The sequence below is a fragment of the Tursiops truncatus genome, chromosome 8, assembly GCF_011762595.2.
Source record: "Tursiops truncatus isolate mTurTru1 chromosome 8, mTurTru1.mat.Y, whole genome shotgun sequence".
Classification (NCBI taxonomy): Eukaryota; Metazoa; Chordata; class Mammalia; order Artiodactyla; family Delphinidae; genus Tursiops; species Tursiops truncatus.
The window spans coordinates 23682102-23702414 of record NC_047041.1 but is presented as its reverse complement, the minus strand read 5'-3'; the positions used below and the strand labels follow the sequence as shown (position 1 = coordinate 23702414).

The following is a 20313-nucleotide window of genomic DNA, read 5'->3' as shown; positions in this document are numbered from 1 at the left end:
ACATGGCAGGCAGTTTTGCTTTTTTTAGAAAAAAGTAATAAACAAGTTCTAGTAGGGTTTGGTTATTTAGGCAGCAGAAATATCTGAAGTTAAGTACATTTGGACTTTGGGGAAACAGTGTTTATAAATGTTACAAAAGGCCCTTATCTTTAGCATGAGGGCATAATAGGTATCCTCTAAGGTTCCTACCAGGATTGATAGTTCTTTATTTTGTTGGTTTTCTTCACTTTTAGATACAGTTTCTATTATAAACTATTAATTATTCAGTGACACACATGGAGCTACTTTAGGGAAAGATAAAAATCTGATTTCTTTGGAGTATCTTTCCCTTTAATTTTAACTTTCATCTCCGTATGGTTTTGTTTTTCATCATTTTGCAATAATACTTTTATCCTCTATGATATCTAGTAATGTTTATACTAAGGTAGGTTTTTTTCGTTGATTGTATTTTGAATCTTCTTGTAGCCAATATTAACTAATGTGGCCCTTTTGATAGGAACTGTTATTGTGTTTGTAACTGTTTTCATTGTTCTTTTATCTTCCAAGTTATTCATGGCAACCTGCTACAGCTATCACTATCGAGAATGACTTGATGCTTTATCAGCTTTGTATTTTATGACATTTTTCCTCTTGGCATTTTATTTTATTTTATTTTATTTATTTATTTATTTTGCGGTACGCAGACCTCTCACTGTTGTGGCCACTCCCGTTGCGGAGCACAGGCTCCCGACGCGCAGGCTCAGCGGCCATGGCTCACGGGCCCAGCCGGTCCGCGGTATGTGGGATCCTCTTGGACCGGGGCATGAACCCGTGTCCCCTGCATCGGCAGGCGGACTGTCAACCACTGCGCCACCAGGGAAGCCCTTGGCATTTTATTTTAAAGTATAGCATACATGTTGTGGAAGAAGTGCAAATAGAAATGAAAATTGCATTTTGATGTTTTATGTCTTGTCAGGAGATCTTTCATTATACCTTCTAACTGCTGCAAATTTCATTCTTATACCAATAATATAAAGGCTTATAGTCAAAATATAACTCTTGCCTAGCAATAGGTATAATTTATTTTTTTTTGTGACAATGTATGGAAATGTAAAATATTAATGAGTACTTTCCCCCTTGTTCAAGAGCCAGTGTTGACACTTTTAAGAAAGTAAAACCTGCGTTTTAAGGAGTTAAACTCATTTTTAAAAAGTCTTTTAGTTGGAAAAATATTAAGTATGGCACAAACCTAGAAAACCCAGAAAATTTTATTATTTAAAAAAATTAATTTTATAGAAATTAAAAATATATGCTTGGCAAAAACAAAGCAAAACGAAAGAATATTACCCTATATGGCAGAAGTATAAACATAAATGATGAAGTGGGAGAAAATATTGAAGCATCTTTAACCAATGAAGAAATTTCACAAATTAATAAATGAAATTCCAGGAATTCATTAAAAATGCTGGCAAAGAATATATACAGTGCACTGAAAAATAAATGCCTTTGCAGAGATGTTCTGCTATGTTTAAAATACAAATGCAAATTAAAACTTCCCTGAGATACTATTTTTTCCCCTAGTTGACTGGTAAACATAAAGCCTAATATTATATTGGGTTGGCCAAAAAGTTTGTTTGGGTTTTTCCCTAAGATCTTACAGAACTTTTTGGCCAAACCAATACTTTGTTTGAATAGATAAGGAGAAGCAGTTACTCTCAGATTTTTGATTGGGTTATAAATTTGTATAACTTCTCCGGAAATATGTTTCAAAATTTAAATACACATACTCTTTGACCAAGTGCTTTAAGTTTTAGAAATGTATCCTAGATAGATAAATACACGTGTATATGAAGGTGTAAATACAAGACTGTTCATTGCAGGGAGGGCTCTTTTAGTAACTTGTTGCTCTTCATATGTACCTGAATGTGGGTAGAATGTCTCTGGAAGGGTACAGAAAAAGTAGCAGTGCTTGCTTCTTGGGGCATAAACTGAGATAGCCGAAGAGGACATAAATGCAGCTTTTTTTTTAGAATAATTCTTTATTTTTATTTATTTATTTTTGGCTGTGTTGGGTCTTCGTTTCTGTGCGAGGGCTTTCTCTAGTTGAGGCAAGCGGGGGCCACTCTTCATCGCAGTGCACGGGCCTCTCACTATTGCAGCTTCTCTTGTTGTGGAGCACAGGCTCCAGATGCGCAGGCTCAGTAGTTGTGGCTCACGGGCCTAGCTGCTCCGCGGCATGTGGGATCTTCCCAGACCAGGGCTCAAACCTGTGTCCCCTCCATTGGTAGGCAGATTCTCAACCACTGCGCCACCAGGGAAGCCCATAAATGCAGCTTTTGCACTGAATATCCTTTACAGAATAAATAAGCATGTGTTACCTGCTAAAATTAATATTCAAAAGAATGACATTGAACTAAAACTTTTTTATAAGCCATATGTGAAATACGCCATCAGTGGACACACAGAAGCTATTTGTTCATCACCAGTGTGTCAGTAATGCAGCAGTGTTTGGGCGTTTGCTACTCCATTCAAACATCTGTCCCTCAAAAGGAAGTTTTCTTTGACTTCCTCTCCTCACCCTAGACTAGCTAGGGCAGGCACCCTATTAAAGATTTATTCATCCTCTGTATTTTGTCTGAGCACTTACTACATCTGTGATTAAATAGTTAATGTTTAATGTTTTTTTCCCCCCATTGTTAGAGTTAGGTTCATTGAGGGTCTTTCACTGCTGGGGCAGTATGTACTATGATATCTTGTGTTTTGGTAACAGTGCATATTTGAATGAGTGAGGATTAATTCTAGAGTATCAGAGCAAAGCCACAGCCTATTAGGAAATTACAATAAACATGTCTTCTCACCCATGTTGACATTTCTGTTCCTTCTTTCAGTGGCTTCCCTAAAACAAACAAACAATTTAACCTTTTTTTTGTGAGGAGGAGGGGGAGATCACAAAGCCCTTTTAGAAACCATGATAATCATAAAACTGTGGTGATGCAAATACCCCCAAATTTTGTTACATAATTTCTGTAGTATCATGGATTTCCCTAAAGCTCTTGATGTAGACCCACATCACTCCAAGGTTTCACTCTGCAGGATTGATTCTTCTGACTGACTATTATTTTATTCTGACAGTTTTTGGTCTCTTTGCTATTTTGACTGTTTCTCTTGTTCCTAGGACTGGGCTTTTGTATTTTATAACAGTAAATTTCAAACGTACAGAAAAGTTGAAAAACTGTACTTTGGATACCAAAATATCCATCACTCATTCTATAATTAACTTTTTGTCATATTTCCTTTCTCATGTAATTTCCCATCAATCCATTCATTATCCTTTTTTTATTTAATGCATTTCTGAGTAAGTTGTTAACATCATTACACTTTCTTCCATATACTTCAGCTTGCCTGGCATTAACTTAAAGTTCAGTATTGTTTACAGGATTCTTCTTTGAGGTAGAAATTTATATACGATGAAATGCACCAATTTTAAGTGTAACATTTCATGAATTTTGACAAGTGTATACACCTGTGTAACTCAAACTCCTATCGAGATGCAGACCATTATCATCACCCCCAGAAAGTTTGCTCCTGTTGCTCCTCAGTATTTTTTGTGCTTTATTTAAGTGATAACTTACTCCTGTTTAATTGTTATTTTTACATCATGATGATTCTCTCAGATTTGCACTGTTTGATCAGCATTTTCTCTATCATAAGCTGAGGGTTGGTGACAGAGTATCAGCTAACCCAGGATCCTTAAGAATCAGCCTAGCCATAAAACCAAGAAGATCCAGTAGGAGTCAGTAACACAGTCTCCAGCCTGGTGGTTGTGTTGGTGGTGTTTGCAGGGTAAAAGAGGTATAGGGGGAATCACTGGGTGGAAGGAAGTCTTATTAGTGCCCTGTGTTCACAAGGTATACTACAGGGAGAAACTTATTTTGGTTGACAAACTTCCTGTTCAAGAACTCTTACTCCATCTCAGCTTTGAACACAGCTTAGTTATCATAGGATGTTTTCCAGTATTCATGTAGTGAATTACTGTAATGGGAGGAAGATTGTTGAGTCACAAACAGTGTATTGGAGTCATTTTGCTTTCCAGGGAAACATTTTCCTAGTCTAAAATTTTAAGTGTGTACTTGGAAGTTAGAGCTATTTTTTAAATGTGCTGTTTTTAGCTGGACGATAGCTTGCTTTATCTTACATGTCCATTTATCACATTATTATGTAGTTTCTGATGCTTTAACATTATCGGGATAGCACAGTTTTAGTAACAGAAGAAATTTAAGGTTATTTATGTCTCACATTCACATTCATATTTAAACCCCTTTAGCATTGGGGGGGTCATTAGTTAATAAGTCTAATAATTTTATTTCTGGACAGCAGTTTTGGTGCTTCTCATTAGCCAAGGAGCAATAAACACACTCAGTTTTGGAAAGTGTATTGCCAGTGTTAAATTGTTAATATAAAACAGCCATTTACCTAATCATCTGTGTTTTTTTGTATATTCTCACACAGAAGAAAGAACCTTCTAAATCCAGTGTGGAGAAAAAAGTGACCAAGGTTGCAGAAGCAAAAAAAGTAATGAAGAGAAATTTTAAAGTAAATAAGAAAATAACATTTACTGATGAAGGAGAGGTAAGATTCTGTAAATGTTTCATTTCTGAGGTACATTCCAAGTATTAGAAAGAGTTTGACTCTCCTGCTGACTTGCCATTCTTTAATAAGAAAAATAATGTTTCTCTAAAGCACTCAGGCAATTCCTTTCATTGTTACTGTAGGTAATTGGTCAGCTCTGCATCTGTAGGCAAGAATGACTTTCTGACAGTAAGCTGGGATACTTTCTGGTAATAACAACAGAGTTGGTTTTGGACTTTCCAAATCCTGTTTTTATAGATAAGACTTTCATGTCATGGGGTCCATCTGTTAACATGCTCTATGGGAACATGCTCAAGGATAGTAATACAAGTACTGGCCACAGCTTCTTTTGCTTGACTCTGGAAAGCCTCTGCTCTGTGGTTCCTCAATTTTAGATGCCATATTGGCATGTTTTTTTACTTACTGGCCTGCTGTGGGAAGGAATTCCCTGCTTTAAAATAACCTCGGACATATAGGTGCCTGGTTTTCATTTCACCATTATCTGGTCTTAGTGTAAATACATCCCAATAGAGTAGGAAAGGGGTTACCACTCACAGATTGCTCATGAAAGATCACTCTATTAGATAATAATATCTTCATTTTTTAAAGAGGAAATATATCTAGAATGTCAAGTGACTCACCTAAGGAGTGATGGCTAGAGTCAGTGGTTATGGCAGGATCTTCTGAATATTGTCTCTGTTTCACTCTCACCAACCTACGGGTTTCCCTGTTCATTCTGATATAGCACTCAACACCCCATGCCCACCATGATCTCATTTCCCTTGCCCTATGTTTAGTTTTTCTTCATAGCACTTATTATGAGACTTTACATTCTGTATTTATTCGGTGGTTGTCCATTTCTTCCATTCCAGTGGGATGAGGGAAGGTATTTCTATTTCACTGGGTTGAGAAAAGCTACATGAGGGAAGGTATTTGTTGGCTATGTTTACTACTCTGTCCTCTGCACTTAGAATAGTGCCTAACAAATAGTAAACCCTCAGAAAAAGTCTGTTCTAATACCCCAGTAAAATAACAGAGCTTTTTATACTGACTGTAATGTATCACATCAGATATTTTATCATTATTAATAAAAATGCTTCCTGCACAGTCTATATTCAGTGGAGTGTGTTTCCTTTTAATTCTGAAGTTAACAAAGATTTGCATTTTACTTCAGGGAAGAGGGCTTTGTTTTAGTAGCCCAAATTTGCACTAGTAATAACGGAGTAAAATAGTGTATAAACCATACGAAAACTAACAAAATAGAATGTAATTCAGCGTGTTGAAGTTGCAGAGGAAGCCTATATAGTTGGAAAATATGAATCTTTGTGAAATTACTGAGAAGAGGTCAGTCAGCACCTGAGAAACAGGCTAGACCAGAAAATAGTTAGTTGTAGTATTACATCGATGCTCACTGTAAAAGATTAGTGCTGTTAGCATAATGAGGTTCCTTACTGTGCTACTAAATTTAACTGTACATATTATACCCATTAGCTTCAAGTTGAGTGTAAATCCTTAACTGTAAAATGTTTCAGTGTAAACTTATTGCTGATAGGAGCTCTGTGTGGCTGGGAGCCGCTGCACTGAAACTTCTGATCTAAAACTCTGAAAGAAGTGCTACCATTTGTTCAACCTACAGAGGGATGAATGTTTTTCACTCTGCTAGAAAAAGGAGTGAAGAGTCAGAGCAGTGGATGGTGTTCTTACTGTCACAGCTCATCCCTTTCACTGCTTCCTCAGTGCCAGTGACTGCTAGCATGGCTACTCATGCATATGTGACCCTTGTTCATTGCTTCAAGCTGCAACTCTGTCGGAATCTCATCTTGAAGAATGTGGTGGTGACAGGAGTGAGAGGAGGCACTAATACCTGTGATGTGTGTGCCTGCAACTTCCATTTGCCTGCCGTTTAATGAGCAGTCTTTCAGAAACTGTGGCAGCTGCTTAAGTCCTCCTGGCAACCAGTTATTAGGCAAAATAAGAAAATTGTTTTTGTCGAAACTGTCTAGAATTTTACTGTGTTAGGCCGGGAAGATTATTAAGTCAAACAACCCTTATTTTTCAGATAATGACACAGATGTCCAGAGATTAAGTAATTCATTCAGGATTATGCACTGGGCTAGTGAAAAAACCAGGACATTCAGACAGGTCTCCTGACTCCCGGATCAGTGCTCTGACTTCTTTGTCACGTTGTTCCTAACATAAAAAATTTGTGTAAAATTATGTAGATCTGAGCAGGCTTGTGAAACCCAAACTAACTTTCTCCTTTACACTTAAGTTATTTCAGTTTGTATGTGCGGTATCAGCTGATATGTGATTCCTCAATCAATTTTGAGCATCTCATGTGTGCCAGATAATGTGTTGGGTTCTGAGGACACATGAATAAGGCATATGGCTGCCCTCAAGGAGATTAGTGATTAATTTACAGGAAAGTAAAACAACCCAGTGTGGTGAGAGAGGTGTTCCAGGAGGTACACCAAGGTGCCATGGCAGTGGCGGGGATGCACTGTGGCCAGCCTGGCCACCGCCCTGTGCGGGTCATTTGGAGCTGAGTTGGTGGAATATAGCATACTAAGAACACTGAAATGATGTTGAAGCAACTACCTTCTCCTCCAAATTATTTAATGAAAATTTCCTTTAATCCTGCTCTCATGAGTTATGGAAGCATTACTTTATCCTGACTGGGAAAGTCTTTTCCGTGATTTGCTCACTTTTATTATAAAGCTTGTTAGAAAGTTTAAGAAATGTAGGTTGTAAGGCAGAAAGTATGTATCATTATACAAAGGAAAGTGGTGTTCTGTTACTATTCCTTGTCTCCTACCCCATACTCACCTTTTTTCCTCTCTGCAGTTGGTTCAGCAGTGGCCACAAGTGCAGAAGTCTGTCTCCAAGGATACTGAGGGAGAGGACGATGCTGGTGGTATCAACTTAGATAAAGCAAAGGAAAGGCTTCAAGAAGAGGACAAATTTGACAAAGAAGAATATAGGAAGAAAATTAAGGCAAAGCATCGGGTAAGCTTTCCATCTTGAATTAATACTGAGTGAAATTTAATATGTCCTAAATATATGTACATGTTCATTAGATATTCTTTAGTAACTAAGTTACTTTATTGTTTTCTTTAACCTTATTTTTCTGTAGCTATTTTGTTGTTTTCTCTAGTCCTTCTTTTCCCTTCTGCTCGTGGAGTCTTTGTATATTAACTAGTTTCTGAGAATGTCACCTAAATCTCCTTTTGGTTGAGGTGACCCAAATTATAGTGATTTTTTTTCAAATAAAGTTTTAATTTGGAGATAATTGTAGTTGCACATGTAGTAGTTAGAAGTAATAGAGACAGATCCTGTGTGCTCCATTTCTATAACTTTGTCATTTCAGGAATGTTATATAAATGAAACTGTGTAGTATGTAGCCTTTTAAGATTGGTTTTTTTCACTCAACACCCCATTCTTTCTGTTACTGAGTAGTGTTCCGTGGTGTGGATGAAGCACAGTTTGTTTCACGTTTCACCCATTTAAGCAACATTAGTGTTGTTTCCAGTTTCAACTTAATAGTTAAATTTCTTTCCATAAGCAATTACTTGGTAATAGATATTAGATTAAATTTACTACATTAAGAAAAAAAATAAGGAAACCTTGTGAGGGGGAGTGCTTCTACTTAGGCATATGCCCTTTAAAGCATTGGCCTTAAACATGGCAGTTTTCAGTTATCATTGAAACAGAAAGGGTTACTCCATTCTGGTCACTCATTATATTACTGTCCTTTCACACTACATAAAAGTGGACGTTTCACTAGATAAATGAATCAGTTAATGAACTAAAACAGATTTACATTTTTTAAGAAGTTTCTGCAGCATGCCCTTGAGACAATGAATGATCTCAGGGTAACACAGTATCATATGCAAGAATCACTGCTATAATGTTGGGCTGGCCAAAAAGTTCATTCCAGTTTTTCCATAAGATGTTACAGAAGAACCAGAACAAACTTTTTGGCCATCCCAATATTAGGTTCTGTACCAAAAAAATTTTAAGCCTTTGGATGTGAACATTATTAACCGTATCCTGAGGAGGGTTCTCATGGTTTTTGACTCCTGTTTGACCTTGTTACTATTTAATAACCCAGTAAACTTTTTTTTTTAATAGAGCAGCAGTTCTCATTTCCTTAAGATATGATACAGCTTCCCAGTAGCATTTAATAAATAAGAAAACGTAGATATTGAAGATAACTTTCAAGGATGGAAACGAATGGTGGGAAAAACGTTCCAGAAATATGGAGAACAAATGAACCTGAAATATACTGGTTACAGTTTTGGGATACTTATGTTATTGAGAGAACTAAACATTTCCTGTATTGCTGCTTTTAGTACAGTACTTTAAATGGAAATTTGGTGTTAATAATTTGTTACTAAAATTATTTTTAAGTGTCAGCAGCTTGCCATGTTTCTGCTTATAGTCTTCTTAGAGTATGTATCCAACATAAGAACATTTTACCTTTAAATTGTAGCCAGCAGTAAAAGAAATATGGAAAATTTACATAAAATAAAGCCCCCCCCATCCCCCCCCAACCTGCTTCCCCTTCCTTATCTTCCCTTTCACCCCTTTTCCCAATGTGTGGAAGTTACTACTGTATCCAGGTTGTAGAATATTGTTTCTGAAAAATTTAGGAACTTAATTTCAAATTGACTGTTGTATATTTGTTACACAGTGTTTGTGTGCTAGGCTCTGACTTAGGCAGTGAAGATGGAATGTTTAAAATACATGGGTTCCTCTATCCTCAGGAAGATTATTATAGTTAAATCATAGTTAACTATGGACATTCTCTCACTGCACAGAAGCTTTTTGTGCCCCAATTTTTTTACATTAAAATTTTTGAAATGAATAATATCTTTACATTTTTCCAAAATCAAGAGGGATAAAAAAGTTAACATTCAGAAGTCTTGCTTCTGCCCATACCTGTCATTTTTATTCATCCCTCCACCCCAGAGGTAACTTTTTATTAATTATTAATGTATCCTTATAGTTTCTTTATGCAAAGACTAGTAAGTAGAAATACATATTCTTGCTTTCTCCTTTTGTCACATGAAAGGTAGTATACTGTAGATTGTTCTATACTATTTCATTTTCACTTATTTTTGAGATTTTATGTAAATCATTTTCTTTGTACCATTGTTAAAACATAGCATATGATTTTAAAACTATCACTGTGATTGTCTCACAGCAAGGTTGAACAGAGCAGTTTGGGGCTGACACAATTGTGAGAGAAATCGCAAGAACTTTCCATGCTACTGGTTTTGAACCAGTTCTCTATAACTAAAATAGGTATAAGGTCTTTCTAAAACAAGTCAAAGCTTGTTGTTTTATATAAAATAAGTATATACTGCACAAGGTGGCCCATGGCATACTTTCTATATTGGAGGTTGAAAATATTATGTAGCCTAAAAAGAGCACAAAGAAGTAACCAAAATAGTCTTCTCTCTATTCACCTTTAATGTAAATGCTACCTGGCACAAATATGATTCGTTTCTTGGTATTTTCATCAGTAAAGTTATTATTTAAACACATATAAGTATTTGTGTATTAAATTAGTGAATATTTCATGTTTGTGAGCACTTAGTATGTTTATTACAATAGCATACATAAGATACAATACAGGTGCTCAAATCAGTTATTTACCAAGCTGCAATGGACCGGATTTCTACCCAGAAGGCATATGGAATATCTTTTTTAAATGGCAAGTTTTAACATTTGGCATAATGTTTGGTGGAAAGAGTGTTGTGCTATAACAAGTTGGTATACTTGCATTTGAGTCCTGAGTCTAGCATTACCTAGTCCATTTGGGGATCACCAGTCACCAGTTTGGATTCCACTTCCCTATACTGAAAAATGAGGGAGTGAGAATGGGGGTTAATACCAAGTAATCAGAGAGATCCTCTGGCTCTGTGTGTATAAGTAAGATGTGAGAATAAAATGATCCTTTCCTGTCTGAAAAATGGAATTTTAATTTGTTGTTTTTCCCTGCTGACCCGTCGGGTTCCGTGCTTGATGATAAGGCTTCCTTCTTGTTCACTTATTTTTCCAATGGTTACTAAAATTTTACCTTAAAAAGTAAATATATTCTTAATCCTGCACAGTTTATTTTATTTTAATTGCATTACCTGAACACATTATTGGTTTTGAAATCATATTTTTTTCTTAACACAAAATTATGAATGAGGAATGTGCCTGAAAGACTTTTACGTATGAAAAGAAAACTCCATAAAATCTATAACATAATTCTGTATTTGATACATATTATGACACATATTATATTTTTTAAAATATGTATCACTTTTAGAAGCTTTTATGAGCTTAGAAATCTTTTGGCATGTTTAAAATAATTGTATTTCATGATTATATTTTTGGTTTAAGAGGATAAGATAGTTAATATATAAGTTATATATAAGTGAATATATATAATCATTAGTCTTAATGATTCTGTTTGAAAGTAGTTGTTTGTTCTTGGTGTTTAAAATTAACAGCCTCACACCATAGCTTCTAATATGCACTCAGTCTTTGTATTGTAGGTCTCAGCTATTCATTTATTCCCACCTGTTTTTCCTCCGTGCTATAACACCTGTCCTTGACTCATTTTTCATCTACCAAATTCTGAAATCTGTGTAATTTCTACTGTGACTCAAGTAAATATCTTTGTTCTAAAGATTTAGAAACTGAACTATAGAATTTTAACTAGTTTATAGCCAAAAAAAAAAAGCAAAAGAAAAAATAAAGGCAGTACAGTTTATGGCATCACTGGGAGTGGAACTCAGCTGCCCGCTTGCTGGAACTTAGCCACTTGCTCTGGGGACTTCAGGAGCCCTTGCATAACTGCTTTGGATCACCCAGTCCATAGCTTTGTTTCTCTTCATGAGTCTTCATTGTAGTCATTAAGTATCATTTTCTTCTGAGACCATTCTGGTCTTTCTCTTTCCCTGGCAATTTATAAGTAACTATACTTAATTAGACCTTGTTACTGTTTTCTTTGCTAAACCTCTTGAAACTATCAGAAGTAAAATTGTAGCAAAAGCTATATTTTTACATATAAAACCATTAGTAAATTACTAAGTTGTAAAGGCGAAAGCACTGCTTTTGCACAGAAACTGTGTTTTCTTTTTTTTCTTTCTTTTTTTTTTTTTTTTTAAGAAACTGTGTTTTCTGATAATTCAGTCAGAACTGTGAAAGATGGGCCATGGATCATATCATTGAAAGGTTTTTACTTAAATGGAATGAAAATCTGCTTTGTGGTGTATGTCATCATCTTAGCTCTGAAAGATAGCTTGTGTTTAGTGTGATAATATCTGCTTTAACAGCTGAGAGTGGAGAGAAGCAATTCATTATGAGATTCTCTTTCATTTCTTTGAAATTTGCTTTGAGTGCTTTATCCATTTTGGGTTGTATATTTAGGTGTCATGTCATAATGTGTCTCTGGACTGTTTGCAAAGTTGCTCTGGGTTCTACTTAACTACTAGCATGAATATTATTAGAACGTTAAGAAAGAATTAAAGGGACTTTTTAGAAAATCTGTTTTGTTGTTGTTTACACAGAATTGAGTTGGCATGGAATCCAGGTATCTTAAACATAAATTTATTATGATAATCAAGAAGGAGGGAAGCTGTAATCAGGCATGCTAGGAATAATAATAACAAGAACATTAAGAAGGACAATAACAAGTAGCAGTTAGTTAACTGGGCCCTGCACTAAGCATTTTTTATGTGTCGTATTATATGCTAACAATTAACTTCTGATATAAGTGGGTTAACCTCATTTTACTGATGATAAAACTAAGACTTAAAAGGGTCAAGTAATTTATCCATGGCCCCACAGCTTATAAAAGCTTACAAATAGTAGCCCTGGGACTCTTACCATGGTCTTTGTTTCTCTACACACTGTTTTTAACTATGTAGCTGCTACCTATCTCATACCAATAGCCATTCTCTTACAACAGGATAACTCTGAAGCAATGAATCAAAAGGTAGAGAGGATGACATCTGGGGATGAGGATTTTGAAGAAGGAATGACACATAATAGAAATTGTTCATGTTTCCAGAGCAAGGTCATTGGTCTCAAATAAATTTAGAATAAAATAAGCACTGTGGTTAGTAGTTTAGTTTAGGACCACATACTAACATTACCTTTCCCTGAATGTTCGTTGCATAGCTATATAGTTACTAGTACCATAATCCATTTTTAAGTAGGTATGGCCATTTAATCGTCTAAGGCATTGTCAGAGACTGGTCTAGCTCATACGAGCTTATGAAATTTTACTAATGTCAGAAATGTCATCATGGGGGGACATGTATTCCATACTTAATTCTAAAATTCACTTTATGAATAAAGCTTATTTATAAGGGAGGAAAGGAGATTCTCACCTTGTACAACCGTCCTACTACCTGTCCCCTTCCTACTACCATCACAACCGGATTTATTATAAAAAAGGAACCAGCCTATTACTATAGAACCTTTGCCTATAATTCAGAGATGTCTACCTGGGAGGTTTCTCTTCTTATTCTCATGAGCTTATATCATCTTGTGATAGTCAGTCCAACATCTGAGTATTTGGGCCTTTTTTCATATCCAGCATCCAAATGAGATAAATACTCAAGATTATATAGGTCTTATCCACTTTGTGGCGAGTCTTTGACATGTTTATTATTTCTATTTTTATTGTTAAGTTCTTTGTGGATTTTTTTTAAAAAAAAACACCATATGTTGTTTGAGATGTGGGGTGGTGGTTAGATTGATGGTCAGTAGCTGGAGAGGTTGAGGAGCAGGGGCAGAGTTTGGTGCTAATGGAATTCAGGGATCTGACCAGATTAGGTCATAGACTACAAAGGTGTGGGGAAGCTAGGCTGTGTCTGTTTTGCCCATCCCTATATACCCAGACCCCACCACGGGACCTGGAACATAGTAGCTCAGCAAATGTTTGAAGGAATTGATTAGTGAATCGGTGTTTCTGTGTAAATTTGTTTTTCTCCCTGTCTTCATATCCTTACTGTAGTTGTTATAGATTTATATATGGAAGCCCAGTTTTTTATGTTGTTCAGATGAAACTCTGTAGAACAGGTAACAGATCAGAGAACCTTGTTGTGTTCTTCGTTCCCAGGAGGGATTTAGGCTTACTGGGATTTTGTTCTTGGAGGGCAGGGGGTATCTTCAGGGCCAAAAATCCTTGTAATCATTCTTTTACTCACTTTTGTTGAGCCAGTTTTCTTCCCTGAAAAAGAGATTCCTGTAATACTGAAATGAGGATTGATGTCCCCTACTTCTTTATGTGACAGCTGGGAACTCCATTCCTTACCAAACTGACACAGTTGCCTGAGACTCATTCAGATAGGTTATATGCTTCCACCAGCTCCTGAAAAATATTGATTTCTAAATCTACAGATTTCCAAGCACCATGGAATGAAAATGGTTTAAATACGTAGACCTGACTGATGTTGAAATTCATATTTCATGGTACTTTCTTTTCTGGAAGCTAAGGACCTGTAGTGTGTGAGAAGCCAAAAGACATATAGTAACATCTATAAAGGAGTATTTTGTACTTTGAAATGTAATTTTTCTGTTTTCTTTTGAATTTGATTTTTATTATTGAATTTCATGATCTTCTTATACTTAATCATTTGTAGCATGGCAGAACTAAACATAAAATTGTGCCATCTTTTTGTTGGCATAAAATACCTTTTGGTACCAATCCTAAAAAATGAAATAGGAAAAGAAAGGATTTAAAGCATTTAAACCACCTAAAATTAAGTGTGTGGGGGGGTGAGGAACCTCGGTTACTGAATCTAATAAAATTCAATTATATTTTTCCCCTAGTCATTGTAATTCAATCTTTTATTTTTATATCTTGTCATTTATAGCATTTATGATTCACATACTCTTCTTTTAAGAAAAGAACCCTTTTCCTGCCTTAGCAAAAGAAGAAATTGTACTTTCTTCCCTATATCCGTTTCCCAAATTTTGGATTACCATAATTCTATTTCCTATTCTCCTCTGTTTAAAGACTAATGTTCACTCTTTCCTCTTTTCAGATAGAGTGCTAATATAGCTTTTTCAGATAAGAAAGAGAAGTTTTCTAATTTTCTTTTTGTTTCACCCAATATTGAAAGTTTGGTCTTTTTATTATACTTCATTTTCATGTCCTGGTCATGTTCATTTCACATTTTACAGGTTTTGAATATCCCTCATCCACCTAAGACTTGTGGCAGAAATCTTAAAAGGAAAAATTATTCTACTTGCATGCACATGTGAACTCTGATAGCCAATTTAAATTTTGAAGTTTAAAATATTCTTCATTGACTATAATGAGTCAATACTGGTGTTCAATAGTAGTAGAAATTTGTTAATATTTTTTTTCTGCTCTGATTAAAGTGGCTAGATGAAAAGCCCCAAAAGAGAGATTGCGTTTACTTGTTTAGAGAGAGTTTGTCTGATGTGAACATATTGAGGTTATTCTTTGGAACTTTGAAGTACCATTTTCAGATGCTCTGTTGTGTTGGGAGAAGGCCAGTTACTGAATAAATACAACAACAATTTGTGTGACTGTTAAATGTGGTTCATTATCTGTTTGTTCTGGACAGGAAACAGGCAAAAATTAATTAAATAGTGTACATAAAATGCTATCAGGAAAAAAATGCTCTCAGGATGAAAGACCCATACGATAACCGACCATTATTAATAATAAAAGGAAATGCAACATTTGGCTGAAACATGTTGTTAAGATAAAAACTGTTCATCTGGGCTTCCCTGGTGGCGCAGTGGTTGAGAGTCCGCCTGCTAGTGCAGGGGACACAGGTTCGTGCCCCGGTCTGGGAAGATCCCACATGCCGCGGAGCGGCTAGGCCCGTGAGCCATGGCAGCTGAGCCTGCGCATCCGGAGCCTGTGCTCTGCAACGGGAGAGGCCACAACAGTGAGAGGCCCGCGTACAAACAAAAAAAAACTGTTCATCTAACAAAGCTGCGTAAACTTTCTCATGGAGGAGAGAAGAGGTATAGACGTGTGCTGGAGTTGAGGGAGTTGACTCCATGTGGTGTTAACGCCATAGACCCAATTTTAGTCTCAGCTCTATCACACTGGCTGTGTGACATCAGGAAAGTTACTTCATCACTTTGATCTTCAACTTTTTCATCTATAAGATGGGAATGATAATACCTCAAAAGTTTTGTTACATAGAATTAAAAATATATGTAAAATGCTTAGCACACTGCTGATCCTTAATAATTCAGTGCTTCTACTGTTAGTAAGAAAATAACAATAGCAATAATGTGCTAATGAACAGATACATATGTATAAAAGTAAAGTGTAAAAGTAAAGAGTGACAACACTCTCTAGTTATTTGACATTTTATGTAGCTGTAGTTTTAAAATTAGTTTAAGCAGTGCAACACTCAAAAGTTACTGTGGGGCTTCCGTGGTGGCGCAGTGGTTGAGAGTCCGCCTGCCGATGCAGGGGACATGAGTTCGTGCCCCGGTCCGGGAGGATCCCACATGCTGCGGAGCGGCTGGGCCCGTGAGCCATGGCCGCTGGGCCTGCGCGTCCGGAGCCTGTGCTCCGCAACGGGAGAGACCACAGCAGTGAGAGGAATGTGTACCGAAAAAAAAAAAAAAAAGTTACTGTGATCTTTGTAGACTAACATAAAATACTGTTCTGCTTAATTTTACTTTCCATACATGAAAACTTTGTGTGGAAAATGAAACTAAATTGTGTATGTGTGAAAGAGAGAAGAGAGAGAAAATTACAAATACATCCATCCACAAACTAAAGCCACCTCTCAAGCTAAGCATAATTATGGTCAGTGGTTTAAAATTTTTTTCTTTAATATTATTTTGCTACTTTCATTTATTTTGTAGTCTGCTAATACTCATAGAGAATCAGTAATTGGTGCCAACTTTTGTGAAAAATTTGGGTGCAGATGTTTACAAACTGCCATCCATTAACTTTTTCCCCCTCCCACAAATGAGGACACACTGAAATTATTTCACTTTAGTGGCAGAACAACTCTCATAAGCTCATTAGAGAACCAATTCATGTATAGTATCTTAATAACTATTGCATTCATTGGCTGCTTGGTAAAATAATAGTAAGTTTATTTTTTTCTGTTATTAAAGTCACACCTGTTAAATTCTCCAAATCCTGACTTTTAATTTTTTTTAGAATGTATCCAAAAAAGGCACTAGACTTGGCATACGGAGACCCATGTTTGAGATCAGTCTCTCACTTACTAAGCTCTTTGACAATGAAAAGAATGTGTTTGACAACAGGTTCTTAGTTTTGATTTCTTCATCTTTCCTTTTCTCCTGACCTTGATCCTGGAACTTCCAAATAATCTTTAGAATGTTTCTCTGTATAATTGCACATTGTTTAAGTTTTACGTGCTCTTTTAGTTGTATGTTTTATTTGGAAGTCAAAGTAATCCATTTTCTCCAAAACTAGTGTAGAAAAAGAATAATAATCACAGAAAAGAATAATTTAACATTATGCATTATTCAGGGGTATGACACATGAACAGTTGCCATTTGAATTTGAATTATTGTTAGTTTCACTTAGAATTTAGCTTTCCTGCTGTGCAATCTGAAGCTATAAAAACTGAATCTATAAGTTCTCTGGACTCCCTTCCTCTTTGCATTAATTAGTACTTAACCCCCTTTGAAACTTTTAACATTTATGTTCTCACTTTATTAAAAAGAAGTCTGTAAACCTAGATAGGGTGTATAGTGTGGATTGTAGCAGTTTCTTGCCCTTCTCAGAGCTGTGAGCAACAGAGCAGCCTCAGGTCTGTCTCTAGAGTATGTATTAGAATTGGTTCTTCAATCTGGAGAAAGCTATGCATGAAGCATAGTGATAATGATAGATTGTCCAGACTGAAAAAATTGTTAATTCTCATGTTAGTGGATATTTAATGTAAGAGTGAATCATGGTCACAGTTTCATGAAAGAACTATTTGCTGTTTATTCACTTTTTACATTGACCTAGTAGTTCATTAAATTTAAAATAGTTAGCTATGAATTCTGGATTGAGACTAGCCTCTATATTGTTTTACCACTTTATTTTTTGAAGAGGAAAAGAGGTGTTTTATTTAAAACAAAAGTTTTTTCAACTTTAGCTTCATTTTGTTGTTTTGAATTTTATTAATATACATATTTAATTTTCTTATTTTGAAAACATTAGTGCTGTATTTTCTGCCTGTTTTATGATCATTGGAAAACTAATGGGGAAATTATAAAACAATTCAGTAAAATAAGGTGCTTATAAGAATAATCTTCCATTGTTTTTGTTTTGAGAAAAATATTGCCACTTTTCTAAGAACCCCAAGGATGAGGATTTCATATCCTTTATAAATTCTGCTTTTAGAGGAAAAGGGAAATAATCATTACTGCATTTCTTCCTTTTTATTTTAATAGCCAACACTGTGAACCAGTCATATGTCAGACATTGTGCTAACGAGCATTTATGTTGTTTTATATAGTTCTTATACCAACTTTATGAAATGTGTGGTCCTGTTATCTCCATGTTTAGATGAGAAAATGAGAGGTAGCAAATAAGTTGCCCAAAACTGCACAGCTAGTAAATGGTCTAACTGTAATTTGATTCCAGATCTGTTTGACACATACTTAATGATTATGAAAACTTATTAATTTTCCCCCTCTTCCTGTAGGAGAAAAGACTGAAAGAAAGGGAAGCCAGAAGAGAAGCCAGTAAGAAACAAGCAAAGGTAAGGGTTTATATTTTAATGAGAAGAATGTTTGTAACATTGAATGGAATTTAAATACTCTTCTTTTCCAGATGCAATTTATATTTATTTATACATCATGTCATTTGAATTGGATTTAAGTCCGTGTATGTGTATCATTTGCTTTCTCATATTCATTTGTTTCCTCTGTGGTGCAGGATGAAAAATACATAAGATAATTTGTTTGTTGGGCTTTGCCCTCCTACCCTCAACATCTTTTTCCATTATGTTTTGTATTAAGTGTAGGAGATGGTTGACTCTGTGGGCCAGGCCTGATAGGATTTTATTCTATGTCATCTTCAGACTAGAGAGACAGCCTGTGTGAACCCAACTTGCTAATAGATAACCCTGAAAGTATTGGTTGCTTCAACTCCTAGAACCTAGGGGAAAGCACTCTGTATCTCCCACCTTCACTGTATTCTGTAAACAAAAATTTTTCAGCAAGTGTATATGTACAGTTTCTTTCAAATATATGTACAATTGTAAACACCATCATCCATGTGCAGCTATAATTTTTATCTGGTGTGTTTAACACCAAGGAAGGTTCAGCTTCTGCATTCTGAGGACATTTAGTAGAAATGATTTCCTAAAACCAGGGCACAGAAATGTATGTCATTTCTCATGCTGTATCTCATTGTGCTATGCCTGACTAGCCATCATTTCTTCTTAGCAGTTAGCAAAGATCCGACTCCCTTGAGTAAAGCCGTAATGTTCTTTGTCATTTTTTTCCATGCTGACCATAGCACTCAGAGAGCAAGTCAGAGATGATAACTTATGCTATAGTTGTGAAGTGGGAAGCAATTACTCTTCAGTGTAAGATGAAAAGACTGCTTATATTTAGTATTAAATATCACTTTGTCTTCAAAGGTGCCCTAAAACGAGAGCTACAGTGTGTGCAGCCTAACTGCTAAATCAGGTGGTGGATTCCGCATTTGCTTTTAAAATGCAGATGTGAACTGTCATGGCATGGAAATGAGATCTCAGGGACTATAGTAGGAAAAATTTAAATTTAAGAAGGAAATCTTAACTTTAATGAAAGCAGTTGATATTTATGAATATTGTATGTTCAGCATAAAAATAAATAATTTTATTTTACTAAGAAGCTCTCATTTCTTTCTGCACATGAAATTATAAAATGAAAGATATCAATACAGTCTGGAGCCAAAAGAAAACCCTGTATTTCCTTTGTGTGATTTGTGCATATTTGTATATATTACTAAATCTGGTTTATTTTTTATACTTGTTGACACTGTATGCTTCATCTTTTGTAGTGGTTTAAGCTGTAAGAAGGAAATTACTCTCACCCTTGAGCCTGCCTCTTGTGCCTCTTCTTTTATTTCCCTATAAGTTGCTGTATGTATTTGGTCCTGATACTGTGCCAGCTGGGAAATGAAAAGCCGTAAAGGCTGTCAGTTAGGTTTTGCCACTGGGGTAGACCTCTAAAGTGAACTTCTCAAGCCAAGCCCATCCCTCCACTCCACACCCCTTCCCCTGTTTGTCATGTGTGTTTTGTTTCCTGATGTCTAAGAAAGGAGGAGGACTTCCTTGTCAAGAGGTTGTCTCATTTCTGTATAAGTGCTAAGGACTGTACTGGGAACAAAGAAAAGAACAGCTGACATGGCTTTGCTGCTCAGCCAGGAGCTTTCAATAGACAGAGGCGGTGTTTTAGTATTGCTCTGAATAGTCGAGCTGCCTCCATTTCACAGCCCTGTGTGTGCTCAGAGACAGCAGCCCTCTTTTTTTTTTTAATTAATTTTTTTTGGAGTATAGTTGCTTTACAATGTTGTGTTAGTTTCTACCATACAGCAAAATGAATCAGCTATAGATATATACATATTCCCTCTTTTTTGGATTTCCTCTTATAAGAGTGTTATTAGCAGAGAGATGAGAGGATGAGTTGTATACAGGACTCAAATATTCCTCAGCACACCAAGGACTGACAGCAGTGACA

The 20313-nt window shown here is 35.8% G+C and overlaps 1 protein-coding gene across 3 annotated transcripts in view; it reads left to right on the top strand.

The window, feature by feature from the left end:
- DDX10 (DEAD-box helicase 10) overlaps positions 1-20313 on the top strand; it is a 288051-nt gene that overhangs the window by 162154 nt on the left and 105584 nt on the right. For 2 of the 3 annotated variants that reach the window (XM_033862078.2, XM_073808237.1), the window contains 3 exons: positions 4489-4608; positions 7453-7614; positions 18288-18344. In XM_033862078.2, coding sequence (XP_033717969.1) covers positions 4489-4608; positions 7453-7614; positions 18288-18344 — 339 coding nt within the window. Of the gene's footprint in view, positions 1-4488; positions 4609-7452; positions 7616-18287; positions 18345-20313 lie in introns of those variants that run through there. The other variant, XR_012333339.1, reaches the window with a different exon arrangement.